Source organism: Sapajus apella, unplaced genomic scaffold, assembly GCF_009761245.1.
Source record: "Sapajus apella isolate SASKATOON/1434 unplaced genomic scaffold, GSC_monkey_1.0 scaffold43, whole genome shotgun sequence".
Lineage (NCBI taxonomy): Eukaryota > Metazoa > Chordata > Mammalia > Primates > Cebidae > Sapajus > Sapajus apella.
The window spans coordinates 8,633,220-8,647,960 of record NW_022436983.1 but is presented as its reverse complement, the minus strand read 5'-3'; the positions used below and the strand labels follow the sequence as shown (position 1 = coordinate 8,647,960).

At 50.2% G+C, this 14,741-nt stretch overlaps 1 protein-coding gene across 9 annotated transcripts in view; it reads right to left on the bottom strand.

Moving 5' to 3' along the window:
• KAZN (kazrin, periplakin interacting protein) overlaps window positions 1-14,741 on the bottom strand; it is a 1,289,243-nt gene that overhangs the window by 172,231 nt on the left and 1,102,271 nt on the right. For all 9 annotated transcript variants that reach the window (XR_004275924.1, XR_004275923.1, XR_004275922.1 and 6 more), the window contains one exon: window positions 12,908-13,099. Coding sequence is in view for 6 of the 9 variants with exons in the window: in XM_032301155.1 (XP_032157046.1) it covers window positions 12,908-13,099 (192 nt within the window). In the remaining 3 variants the exon portion in view is untranslated. The remainder of the gene's footprint in view (window positions 1-12,907; window positions 13,100-14,741) is intronic.

Sequence of the window (14,741 nt, the reverse complement as noted above, 5' to 3'; positions counted from 1 at the left end):
GCTTTGGACCTCACTGGTCTCTGCCTGTTCCTGGAATGCGAGACCAGGAGCCCTGGTGCTGGGGCCTCTCAACAGGACAGGGCTCTGCAGCCTCTCTGCTTTTTCCTTCACCCAGGAGCTGACTGGCATGGCCCACCTGACTCCGAGGACTCTGCCCATCTGGGGCCGGGTCCCCTCTGTAACCTGCTGAGGCCAGCACACAGGGAAAGAAGGCAAAGCCAGAAGCCACCCAGTGATGTAGCTTATGGGGTTCTGAAATGCTCCTCGCCCTACAGTGCTCTATCCCCAGAACTCCAAATCCACCTTACCCCCTTCTAAAAAACAGCTTTATTGGTTTTAAATAAAATATGATAAACTGTACATATTTAACACATGCCATTTGACATGATCTGATATAGATGCACACCTGCAAAACCAGCACCGCAATCGAGACAGTGAACGTGCCATCACCCAGTTTCTGCCTGCCCTCTGCAATTAGCCCACATTCCTCCAGGATCTTTCTGTCCCTGCAGATGAGCTTGGCTTTTCTAGTCTCGTTAAATGGACTCATAGCATATATACACTTTCGCCCTGGACTCTGTCACTCAGTAGAAGTGAGATCTCTCTATGCTGCTCTATGCATCCACAGTTTGTTGCTTTATTATTGAGTAGGATTCCATTGTTTATTTTTTTATCTGTTGATGAGCCTTTGGGCTGATTCCAGTATTTGGCTATTACAAATAATCTGCTAAAACCATGTACGTACAAGTCTTTGCATGAATGTATATTTTCCTCGTGAGTAGACACTCAGAAGTGGAGCAGCTGGGTCCGATCTCACCCTACTTTAAAATCTTCATAGTACTTACAGTCCCCTAAAACAGCACACGATTTACTTTTTGCTATATTGTTTGTTTGCCTTCTCCCTTCCTCCCATGGCAGACAGTATTTTTGCAAAGATGGACACAAATGTATCTGTCATGCCACATGCCTTTTATAGAGCGGGGTCTGGCTGGCCTGTCACCAACAGAATGTGGCAGAAGTGATGCTAAGTGACTCCTGAGACTAGGTCCTATGAAGCCTGGCAGCTTGCATCTGGTTTCCTGGAGCCCTCTCTGTGGGAGCCCTGAGCTTCCATGCAGAAAGTCTGACTGCCATGCTGAAGGGGCTGCAAATGGGCATGTGGTTACTGGACCCAGCTGAGCCCAGCCGTCCTGCCATGGCACCAGATATGTGAGTGAAGCCATCTTGGTTCGTCCAGAGGCAGAGCATGGAAGGACCCCCACTGACACCACAGAGAACCTAAGAATCGCCTACTGAGCCCTGCCAAATCCCTGATTCACAAGATCATGAGATATAAGAAAAACAGTGGTTGCTTTATGCCACTGAGATTTACAGGCAGTTTGTTACACAGCAGTAGTAACTGGTGCATCTTTCTAGAATGTAATCTCCACAAGAAATGGATCTTTGTCAATTCTGCTCACAGATACACCCCAAATGCCCAGAACAACGCCTGACAAACATCAGGACTTAAACTAGTATCTGTTGAATGAACGAGTGAGTGGGATTCTAGTAATATTTCAGTAACATTAAAACGATGTCTACTGATGGAAAATTAGCACTGGTGCCGTGGTGACAGATCTGTGTTAGATGCAGAGCTTCAAGTCCAAATGCGGAGACTTGTGTGCTGTATGATCTTGGAGCCTCAGTTTCCCCAACTGTAAAGGCAGAGTGACCCACCTATGTCATGGGGTTGTTCTGGGGATAATGTGAAGAGAAGGCATATGGCATGCTCAGGATAGGGCGGGCTCTGGGAGGTACTCGATATGTTCTGCTAAATCTCAGTGAAACTGCAGTCCCCGTTCTCCATACACCCTCCTCCTGTGTTGCAGTCAAGGCCCCAAAGCCCTGCTACCTCCTTTGCTGACTGACCATGAGCGGGGACTGCTCTGCAAAAAGACCTCGTGGCTGGGCACGGTGGCTCACACCTGTAATCCCAGCACTTTGGGAGGCCAAGGCAGGTGCATCACTTGAGGTCAGGGGTTCAAGACCAGCCTGGCCAAGATGGTGAAACCCTGTCTCTACTAAAAATACAAAAATTAGTCAGGTGTGGTGGTGGGTGCCTGTAATCCCAGCTACTCAGGAGGCCGAGGCAGGAGAATTACTGGAACCCGGGAGGCAGAGGTTGTAGTGAGCCGAGACTGTGCCACTACACTCCAGCCTAGGTGACAAGAGTGAGACTCCATCTCAAAAAAAAAAGGCTCATCCCCAAGTTCCGTGTCTGAGGTCAGGACTTCGCATTCCCCTGGGAACCACCAGGGCTGAGGCGAATCAGGCTCGAGGCCTGCGTCAGACCTGACTCTATGTGTGTCCACAGCCTCCTCAGATGTGTGCTCCACTGAGCCAAGCTTGGGCACCGCATAGCAGGAGCGCCGGGCACCGCCTCCCAGGTCAACTCTGAAGATGACCCTCCCCCGCTCACACCAAAGTTCTTCTCCTGGGATGGGGGCCAGCGTGGCTTTCATTTTCTTGCCACATTTTCAAGGTCACGTCCTGACCCTGTCATGGCCAGGTAGGCATGAGGACCTGCACAGTGATGGATGCCATGCTCCAAGCAAAATGTAATGGGGCCTTGGTCAAGGCCTTCTGAAAGGCATTTGGAGAGCCTGGCTGGATGCACATGGAGTCCTGTCCTCCATTCTGCGGGATCCATCTCTGACCTGGGAAGGGGCGGGGGGGGGGATTAATTAAAAGCTGAGGATTAGCGTGTGCAGCTTCTGTTCCCACCGTAAAGACAGTCTCTGCTGCAGCCGAGACCACTGGCATTTCTGGGGTTGGCGTGTGCTCAGTGCACTGCAGGGGGAAGAAAACCTCCTTCTGGTGTGGCCAAGAGAGCAGCCTTGCAGCTCTTCTCTACTCTGGGACCATTTCCAGAGCAAACACTGAGAATGCGTTACAAATCCCGGTGCCTCCAGGGAAAGGGGCCTCTGAATGACACCCACATCCAGATCCTCCCCTCTTTTTCCTCTCTTCCCTATTTCAGTCTTTTCCTCTTTTCTGCCGTGGGGATCACCCCTGAGAACCTCAGAATCAAAGAAGTATCTGCTAAATATCTATGAAGTTTACTGTTTTGGAAAATAGACTCACTAGGGAACAAGCTTTGGCTCCAAAATCTACTAGCTAGAAGGCCTTAGAAGAATTTCTTAACCTCTCTCATTCCCATTATGTAGATGGGGAAACTGAGGCTAACAAACACTGCCCGTCTAACAAGGGTTTTTGGGCGGATTGATGACTCACGCAGGCAGAGGAATGAAGAGAGTGCCTGGCAAATTCCAAATGCTAAATACACGCCAGCTGACATGATTATCACCCAAAAGCGAGGCAGTATGTGTTCACATCTCAGTCTTCCCAGCTACAAGATGGGCTTCCTCTCCCCTCCCCAGAACGCAGAAGAGCTGAGCTCTGGTAAATGTTTCCAAAACAAGTATCAGATGGGCGTGGGTGAGTCCTCGAGGGTGTCTGTGCATTTGCAAACAGACCAGCCTTTCCGTTGTTCTCAGGATAAATGGAAGATTTCCATAATTAGAACCTTAAGACATCACGGAATCTACTAAGCAGTTGATTCAAGTGTTTAGGCAGACACCGGAAAGGGCACACGTTAGGGAGGCTGTGTGGGGGACAGGGATGCCTGGGGGCAAGTCACTGTCCTAGCTGCCTGCCCAACTCACAGAGGGTCAAGGACTCAGTGCTAAAAACCCCAGATGAGGACCAGGACATCAGTCCCTCGGGTGCAAAAAATCCTACTGCATAAAGAGCAAAGGGGCCAACGTTTGCTGCAATGTGTCGACTATCAGTCACCAGAACCCCAGGCTCTAGGGCAGGTTCTGGAAACGATTCTATTTAAAAGGATCTCTGTGTTGGACTGTGATGGTCAGGGGCTGCCAAGGGGCCCGCCTTGCAGAGCCCCGCCCACGTGATCGGGGCCTGGTCAGGTGACTCGTTTTGGCCAATGAGACATCAGCAAACATGACACAGGAGATGGCTTTAAGGCACTTGCTGAAGGTAATGGAAGGATCTTCACAGGGTAACTGGGTGTACAGGAACACTCTGCACTGTCTTTGCAACTTTTCTGTAAACTTCAAACTACTCTCAAATTAAACGATGATGATGATTAATTATTTTTAAAAAGTACTTGGGGATAGGCGCTGTGGTTCATGTCTGTAATTCCAGCACTTTGAAAGGCACAGGCAGGTGGATCGCTTGAGGTCAGGAGTTCAAGACCAGCCTGGCCAACACAGTGAAACTCTGAAAATGCAAAAATCAGCTGGGTGTGGTGGCGGGGGCCTGTAATCCCAGCTACTCAGGGCACTGAGGAAGGAGGATTGCTTGAACCTGGGAGTTAGAGGTTGCAGTGAACCAAGGTCATGCCACTGCACTCCAGCCTAGGCGACAGAGTGAGACTCTGTCCCTCCACAAAAAAAAATATAAAATACAATAAAAAGTACTTTTGCATGAGAGCAGGGTTCTTTTTAGGAATCCAGCCGCTCTCTGAAGCAGCCAGGGTTAGGTGCTGAAAGCACGTCCAGTGGTAGCTGTAGGAGAACAGCAGACTCTGGGCACTTCTTCCACTGGACCATCAATTACTAGCAACTGGATCAAAACACGGAGTCTAAGAAGCCTTTAAGGGGGATCTGTCAACAATATTTCAAAGCAGCCGGTAGTCTGCTAAGAAGACATTCTATCTGTAGAGTTAAACTTTTTGGAAGCTTCCACTGAGTTCTGAGATTTACCAGCAAAAAGTCTTCTATGTCAGCTGTGGGACGGAAGGGCTGGCTCAGGGTGGGCCCCCTGCAGCGGCCCCGAGAGCCACCACGCTAAAGAGACGGCAGTAGCTTCAAGCATGTGAATTACTGAAGAGGAACACACACATCCAAACCCGGGTGATAAACAGCACAGAAGATGAACACGTCTTTGATGGAAGGAAGGAGGCTAAGAATGGAGTGCGGATGTGGGAAGGGACACAGGAAACATCAAATAGCTTTTCAAACCCACACAGCGCTGTGGTGACAAGGATGTGTGTCTAAGAAAGCAAGTGGGCATGGCCGCCCCAGCATGGATGACACATCGTTCAATTCAACAGCCTCTCTGGCCACCTACTACCCCACTGTCTGCAGGCCTGGTGGCGTCTTCAAAGGCAGCCAGGAGATGGCTGCACCTGCTGGCAACTTTAGCCCCCCAGCCCCACCAGCCCTGCTGGGCTTAACACAGTCTCTGCAGCCTAGGACTCCTTGAAGCAGGAATGCCTACAGGCTAGATTCTCATCGACGGGCCTTGGAAAAATAGGATTCAACTAATGTGCACTGAGCTTGTTGTAGGTTCCAGGCATGTCTCTAGACTCTGAGCAGGGCCTGGAATTCTCTGAACCACAGGCATTGCCATAGGCTCTAGCGTAGGGAATTTTTCAGGGAACATTTGGTGAATGAGCAAATTCAATAATAAAGTTGTGTTTCTTCCAGGAGCTCAGTGCAGAGCGGGTGACTCACTCTGTGGCAGGGAAAAGGCCCCCACAGGCCTCAGTCCTTCCAGTAAGGAGAGGAAACTCGGTAGCCTTTGTTCTCCTTCACACTCAGTGTTAGCTAACTCCACCAGCCCTGTGTTGGCTGCTGGGGCATGCAGGGGTCTCTGAAGGAAACAGACGACCCTACATGTCCTAAGTCCTGAGAGAGGGCAACGTTTAGGGCTGCCAAGTCCAGGGAAAGAGAGGGCCCGGTTTGTTTCCTATTCTTGTTGAAACAAAGTACCACAATGCAGTGGCTTCCCATGGGGTCCCCAAGCCCCAGGCCATGGACTGGCACCGGTCCCTGGCCTCTTAGGAAGAGGAGAGCAGGCGGTGAGGGGTGAATGAGTGAAGTTTCATCTGTATTTACAGCTGCTCCCCATCGCTCACATTCCCACCTGAGCTCCACCTACTGTCCGATCAGCAGCGATGGCATTAGATTCTCATAAGGGTGCAAACCCTATTGTGTGCGTGCCAGGGATCTAGGTTGCTTGCTCCTTATGAGAATCGAAGGAAATCAGATCATCCTGATGCTCTGTCAGTGTCTCCCATCGCCCCTAATGGGACCATCTAGGTGCAGGAGCACGAGCTCAGGGCTCCCACTGATTCTATGTTAGGGTGAATCGCATAATTATTTAATTATATATTACAATGTAATAATAATAGAAATAAAGTGCACAAGAAATGTAATGCATGTAATGCACTGGAATCATCCCCAAACCATCCCCAACCCCGGGCGCCACTCCGTGGAAAAATTGTCTTCCATGAAAGCAGTCCCCGGGCCCCAAAAGGTTGGGGACTGCTGGCCTAACATAATACAAATTAATTTTCATATAGTGGTTATGGAGGTCACAGGTCTAAAACGGGTGTCACTCGACTAAAACCTGGCGTTGGCAGGGCTGCGTTTCTTCTGGAGGCTCTGGGGAGAGCCCGTTTCCTTGCCTTTCCCAGCTTCTAGAGGTTGCCTGCACTCCTTGGCTTGCAGCCCCTTCCAGTGTCTTCAAAGCCAGCAACAATGCGTTAAGGCCCCACATTGAATCCCTCTGGTCCTCGGCTGACATCTCCTCTGACTCACTCTTCTGCCTCGTCTTCTACTTTCAAGGACCCTTGTTATGCACTGGGCCCACCGAAGACTCATCCCAGGGACATCTGATTGTTCAAGCTGTTTCCCCCCCAGTAATACATATGTGGGGGCCGGGCGTAGTGGCTCACGCCTGTAATCCCAGCACTCTGGGAGGCTGAGGTGGGAGGATCACCTAAGGTCAGGAGTTTGAGACCAGCCTGGCCAACACGGTGAAACCCGGTCTTTCCCAAAAACACAAAATTAGCTGGGTGTGATGGCGCACGTCTATAGTCCCAGCTACTTGGGAGGCTGAGACCAAAGAATTGCTTGAACCCAGGAGGCAGAGGTTGCAGTGACCCGAGATTTCACCACTGCACTCCAGCCTGGGCAACACAGAGCAAGACTCTGTCTCAAAAAAAATATATATATATATGTGGGTAAAATACCCATTTCAAAGTGCAAATTAGACCAGTAGATTTTAACATAGCAGAGTACAAAGGATTAGCTTTCAGATGCTGCACTGCAACGAACTTTTAAGAAACTACCCCTGAGTTTTAGCATGGTATCAAAGAGCACCCACAATTATCTAACAAGGCAATTAATATCCTTCCTTTTCCAACTATTAATACATAACTGCCAGATTTTCAGCCAAAATAACAGATCATGCTAGACACAGAGCAGAGATGAGAATTCAGCACTCTGCTATGAAGCCAGACACCAGTGAATTTTACAAAAATGTTTAAAAAACAATGCTGCTCTTCTCACTCAAATCTGTTCAGGAAAATAGTCACTTCTCATTAAAAGACAACTGTATCGGCCGGGCGTGGTGGCTCACACCTGTAATCCCAGCACTTTGGGAGGTCAAGGTGGGCAGATCACTTAAGATCAAGGGTTCCAGACCAGCCTGGGCAACATGGTGAAATCCCATCTCTACTAAAAATACAAAAATTAGCCGGGGGTGGTGGCGTGTGCCTGTAATCCCAGCTACTTGAAAGGCTGAGGCACAAGAATCACTTGAACCCAGGAAGCGGAGGTTGCAGTAAGCTGAGATCACGCCCCTGCATTCCAGCTTGGGTGACAGAGTAAGACTATCAGAAAAAAAGTAAAGGAAAAAAACCCTGTACTTACGTTAACATATAATTAATTTATTATGATGATTTTAAAACAAATTACTGAAGATTTACATACTTTCTCTAGTTTTAATTTCGAAAACATTAAATACTAATAGATCTAACAAAACCTTCTTGGTGTCTTCAATTTTGTAAAGGTGTAAAGTGGTCCTCAGACCGAGAAGTTTAAGAAATGTTGTCTTGGCCGGGCGTGGTGGCTCACACCTGTAATCACAGCACTTTGGGAGGCCGAGGTAGGTGGATCACAAGATCAGGAGTTCAAGACCAGACTGGCCAACATGGTGAAACCCCGTCTCTACTAAAAAATACAAAAATTAGCTCAGCATGGTGGCTCGTGCATGTAATCCCAGCTACTTGGGAGGCTGAGGTAGGAGCATTGCTTGAACCGGGACCTGGGAGGCAGAGGTTGCAGTGAGCTGAGATTGCGCCACTGCATTCCAGCCTGGGCTACAGAGCGAGACTCCATCTCCAAAAAAAAAAAAAAAAAAAAAAAAAGAAATGGTGTCTTATGATAGTAAACAGATTTACATATACAGATCTTTATGACAGTGTTATATAATGGCAAAAAAAAAAAAGAGGGAAAAAAGTGGAACCAATTTAAATGTCTAATAATAGGGAAACGACTAAATAAATTATGGTATCTCCATTTGGTACAACATTACGTAGTCATTAAAAATTATGTTTCAAAGAGTATTTACTGTTGTGGGAACGTGCTCAAAACTCTTGACATGCTGTTAAGAGATTTAAACAGGAATGAAGCAAATTTCTTCACTCTCATTGTTTCTGCGCTGCCTTGATTCGCGGAGAAATCATGAAATTGAAGAGGGCTGAGGAAATCAACAGACACCCCAGAGGGGTCCCCTGGGCTACATGCTTACCACATGTGCTGGGCAGGGCTCATGCAGTTTATACATAAGATGATACCATTGATGAGCTGGGCTTGGGGGCTCATGCCTGTAATCCCAGCGCTTTGTAAAGATGACCTGGGTGGATTGCTTGAGCCCAGGAGTTCAGGACCAGCCTGAGCAACAGGGCAAGACTCTGTCTTTACAAAAAAATACAAAAATTAGCTGGGCATGGTAGTGTGTGCCTATAGTTCCAGCTACTCTGGAAGCTGAGGTGGGAGGCTCATTTGAGCCTGGGAGGGTGGAGGTTGCGGTGAGCTGAGGTTGCACCAGTGCACCCCAAGCCTGGATGACAGAGTGTGACACCCTGTCTCAAAAAAAAAAAAAAAAATATATATATATATATATGTATATATATCTCTGTCTCTTAAACAATCATTCAGGCTTCTGCCTTTAAGCTCACGATGAGACCAAAATCCAAAACCAAACATTCCCACACTCACTTCCAAAGAAACAAAGGAATCTTCTCAGCCTCCATTTTTCCCAAACAAGATTCTCTTCATTGCTCTGGTGTTGCGACTGCCGACTAACGTTCTGGGTGCCTGCTTGGGTTCCTATTCCTCTTGCGAGCTAGAGATTTTAGCTCTCATTCAAACACAGAGATAGCGGGGGAGCTGGCTGGAGAGGGAATCTGCCGGGGTGCAGGCCTTTGGAGGCTTTGCTTTTTCCCACACTGGGGACACTGGATGTTAACAAGTGTCGCCCGACATCTGCTGCTTGCTCGGCCTGCACGTTTATTCTCCCTCTCCTCATTATGGGCACATAAATCCCTTTCCATGCCCCGGACTCCTTCTGCCCACATCTGTCTGCAATTTACTCACCATGTGCTGTGGCTGGTGAAGCCTCTTATTTATGACTTTGTAGAATTCCAGGCAGGATGCTCGTGGTGGCTGAAGGTGCCCATCTCACTGCCTTTCAGGAATGCAGCTTCCTTGAGTTTGGATGGCCTCAGGGGAGTCTGAGGTCTGGGCCACCCCTCATGAGAATCAGGCAGGCAACATCTCCAAGCAGATCTCAGTATTGGCACTAACGGTACTACACACCAGGCCGTGCAATTTATTCCTCAATCTTCACAACAACTGTGTGAAGTAGCTACTGTTTATTAGTCCCAATGATAGGAAAAACAGGCATTGTTACCACTACCCTCAGCAAAGGAACCATGATGCAGGGAGGTTAAAGAATGCATCCAAGCTCTATAACCAGAAATACCATTTGACCCAGCAATCCCATTACTAGATATATCCCCAGAGGATTATAAATCATTCTACTATAAAGACACACGCACATGTATGTTTATTGCAGCACTATTTATAATAGCAAAGACTTGGAACCAAACCAAAGGCCTATCAATGAAAGCCTGGATAAAGAAAATGTGGCACATATACACCATGGAATACTATGCAGCCGTAAGAAAGGATGAGTTCATGTCCTTTGCAGGGACGTGGATGAAGCTGGAAACCATCATTCTCAGTAAACTGTCACAAGAACAGAAAACCAAACACCGCATGGTCTCACTCATAAGTGGGAGTCGGACAATGAGAACACATGGACACAGGGAGAGGAATACCACACACCGGCATCTGTTGGGGGGTCGGGGGCAAGGGGAGGGAGGGCATTAGGACAAACACCTAACGTATGCAGGGCTTAAAACCTAGATGACAAGTTGATGGGTGCAGCACACCACCACGGCACATGTATACGTATGCAACAAACCTGCACGTTCTGCACATGTATCCCAGAACTTAAAGTAAAATAAAAAAGTAAAAACAAAAGAATGCATCCCAGCTTACATAGCTAATATGTGGTAGAGCTGAGATTCAAGCCCAGATCTGACTTGAGTCTGCTGTCACTTCCGCTGAAGTAAGAATCGCTTCTGTCTCTCGCATCTGGGCCAACTCCCTTCCCCGCGACCACACCCAGAGGGAAGATGAGGAATCTCTGCAGCAGGAAAAAGTCTCTGCTTCTCCCGCTAATTAGCTCTGTCACCTTGGTCAAGTTATTTACTCTCCCTGAACCTCATTCAGGCGTCTCCACCTGAGAAATGGGGTTTCTAGCTCCTGGTAGGACTGAGGTGAATGTTGTATCACGTGCTTAGAACAGGGCTGGGACCCAGTAGGTGCTCAATAAAGCTCCCTTTTCATGAATACTGACAAGTCCTTGTTGCTTGTGTTAATATTCCTACAAAGGGGCAGATCTGCGTCCCTGGGCAAGGCCAAAGATCTCTGGTGGTGGATAAGAAATCTTACAGCGCAGAGTCAGGAAGGGTAGTCTGTGCAGCTCTGCGGCCTGCGGGCTAAAGGGAGAAGGATGCACATGATGCTAACAGCAGAACTATCCATCACCTTTCTAGGCATTACACGAAGCCACCGTTAATGTCCCATTCCTCAGATCAGGAAACTGAGGTTTGGAGAGGCTGGGTTGTACATCCAAGGAGCTGGGGGTGGTGGGGTAAGGGAGCTTCTGCTTAACCCCCTGCCCATCCCTTTAAGGCCCAGGAACAGCTAAAGAAGGTTGTTCTCCTCCTCACAGGTCCAGAAGAGCACACAGGGGTGAGAATCCTGGCCCTGATCAAAGACATGGAGGTGAGCACCTCTGTCCCTGGGACATGGAGTGGGTGCTCCCTCCGTGCTGAGAAGGGGAAGGGATATTACAGAATCCCGGGGAGCTGGCATGGAGGGCGGCCACCCAGATCTGCCTAGATGGCCGGATGGCTGCAGAGGCAAAGTGTGCCTACTTGGCAAAATGACTTCCCAAGCATGCCATGTCTGCTGGGCCACAATGCACCCCAATGTCTATTACAGCTTCAAAAGACCACCCCACATGCTGCCACTGTGACCCCACCAGAAACAAAACCCCAGGAGAGGAGGGTCATCTACCTGCCTTGGAGAGCAGCATGTACTGCTGAAAAGAGCCACCTGTCAAGAGTGCTGTGACACTGTGAATACAAGGCTCACCCTCAGTCGAGGACCTTCCCGGACTTCCTGGAAGATGGTCAGCTGGGCACTGGACAGATAGCCTTCTTGGCCCGCTGCCCACATCACACCTCTTGTCAGGGAATTGGCTCTAACTGAGCAAATTAATTGTCCAGCAAAATCCATTCTCCCCTTTACCCTGTTAAGAGTCCTAGCTGGGACAAGGCCACCCAGCTAGAAACCACATTTCCCAGAACCCTCTGCATCTAGGAATGGTCACATGACCAAGCTCTTGCAAAGGACGGAGGGGAACACATACACCCAACTGGCCTCAAATGCTCACTGTAAGGTGGGTGGTTAAGGAAGAAACAGATTCCTTAAGCCTCTATGTTTCGGGTTCTCTTTGTTACGGCAGCATGGTATTAACCTAATTAATAAACCCGCTTTAGCTTCAGAAACAAAACATTTAAAGAGGATTCACTGTTCTAGTGAATGGTAAGTGGACAGCAGGTCGCAAAGATTTATTGTCTTTTCTAGAAGGAGCAAAGGCCCTAAGGGGGCCTAACAGAATCAACACAGACCCCTGAGGCTAAGTTCTCCCCAGATGTTTCAGGCCTGCGCTTTACTGTGGAGTCCACTGACAGGTTATATGATGGCTTCCAGCCTTTCTCAAATAACCCTCTGAGGGCCTCAAATAACCCTTCTTCCAGCCCCATGAAGCGTGGGCAGGTGCCTCCCGGGAGAGAGGGATGTGGGTCCCTCCAGGGAAACGAGGCTGAGCATGTGGCCACAGGTTTCCTCATCTCCTAAAGCAATTTCTGGCTGAAGACACACCAGCCCCGTGGTAGTTATGGGTCTGTGGTCCTTGTCTTCAAAAGACCCTCTGGAGTCTACACCATGTCATCTTCCAACTGCTTCCTCCAGGCCCAGGAGAGCCCACCATGTGAGCAAGGGCACCACCTGGGATACAGACGCGTCCTCCAGCAGAGAAACCAGCGCATCCACACTGTGCCCTGAGTGGAGGCACGGAAGGACCACGAGGGTGCTGGATAAGAGAGACCTGGCTGCTGGGCCAGCGTCCTGGTCCAGCCAAGATGCCCACCTGCCATTCACACCTCAGAGGGACATACCCCGCATCCAGCCATATGGACAGTGTGTGACAGTCACACTGGAGGAGGAATGACATCTGCACCCACACCACAAGATGCAGAATTCCACCCGAAGAAGGGGCGGGGCAGCTGTGGCTGGAGGTGGGTGCTGGGAGACCCCTCTGTCCATCCGCGTCACTTCCCCGCATGGGGAGGACCCTGGATCCCTGGGGCCTGAGTCCCCAGTGAGAGAACCGCCGCTGGCTCGTCACTCACCCTGCAAGGCTTCTTTGGCTCTGGCTAGCTCCTGCTCCTTCTGGGCCAGCTGGACCCTGAGCTCGGTGGCCGAGAGGACCTCGGAGGACTTGCCGCCCTGTGACTCCTCCAGGTCCTTTGCCAACATCTCCTTCATCTGCCGGAGAAGGTGAACTTCCTCCTGGAGCCGCGACACCTCTTCCCGCAGGAGCACTAGGGGAGAAGGGCACAGGGTCAGAGGACAGGACTTTCGGCGGCCGCGCACTCGCTTTTTCAGGGGATGGTGTGAGGCTGCTTTGGTTTTTTCGTTTGCTTTACATTCAGGGCCTTTCCTACACCTATGGAGGGAGGAGAGGCCCTTGAATCACTACCTTATTCCAAAGAGCCCCAGTGCTAATTCTAGGTCCCACCCACAGTCTGCAGAGCACACCTGGTGAGACACCCCCCCGACCACTCGAGGACTCCACTGCCACTGTCCCTGCACTCAGAGTGTCCACTCTCGTGGCCGACGGTTGTAGGAATTAGCATCATAACCATAAGCCAGCAGCATGCTGAGTTCAGTTTTACATGCATTATCTCATTTAATCCACCAAAACCTTGAGAGACAGGGACCATCATAACCCCATTTTACAAATGAGGACATCGAGGCCCAGAGAGATTAAGTAACTTCAGGTGGTCATCATATTAGCACGGAGCAGAGCTGGGATTTGAACCAAGGCCCGGCTGACTCTGCAGCCTGGGCTCCCAGTCTCATGCTTGGGAAACAGCCATAAAAAGGAATATTCAACACATTTTGCAAAACGATGACCTTCAGGAGCTCAGTACTGTGTAGAAACTTGTGTATTTGCACCTGAGTGTCCTGCAGGAAAATAGGGTCTAATGAGCAGTGACAAGGTGACACCATGGGCAAAGGTTTCTGCAGCACTCAAATCAAACCCTGCGTACAGAGAGGCCCCAGGAATGGGGCCAAGGAGAACTCGGTGTCTCCCAGGCCCTGGGGTGCCTCAGGAAGGGACCCAGAACGTGCGCCACCTTCCCGGGGTGAGAGACGTGACCATCGAGGTATTGTCAGCTTCTCAGTCCTGCGGGTGGATAGACACACCCATGCCCAGGTCAGCTCACCTGGGCAATGGAGAAAAGAGAACTGCCAAGGGGTGCTGGGGGCAGTGAGCAGGGCAGGGGTATCAGGCTGTGCACAGAAGCCAGGCTGCGTGTGCCTCTGTGTAACTCTTAAGAGAGTGCATTAAGAGAAGACGCCAACCTCACTTAGGAGACGCTGGAAGGACACGCTGAAATATTCATTAAGCGGGTCCCCTCAAGAACGAACAGACGAAGGTGCCACATTCACCAGCCTCGTGCTGGCCACCAGAACGCCCCCATCTCTGCACAGGCTGCTCCCCTCCCCATGCTGCCTTCCCCTTCCCTCATTTTACATCACAGAGGGACCTGGGGAGGGGACGAGGGCACTCCTGGCTGGGGTCAGGCCTCTGCCTCCATCCTCTCCCTCTCCCCACCTGCAGTCACACTGGTCCCTCTCTCTGCAATATGCCACGCTCGTTCTAGCACAGGGCCTTTGTCTCTGCTGTGCCCTCCACCTGAACGTCCTTTCCTGGTTCTTCCTGTGGCCACCTCCTCATTGTGACACAAGCGTCCACTCCCCATCACCTCCATGGAGGGGCCTTCTCTCGCCGCCCTGTGTGATGCTCTATTTATCTGTCTCCTTCCCAAACTCGATGTGGGCTCCGGGGTGGGTGGGGGTGCAGGGCTGTCTGTGTGCATCACTACTGTGGCGGAAGCTCAGCGCACTCCGCCCCCACCCCCTGCGCCCCCACCCCCTGCGCCCCCACCCCCTGCG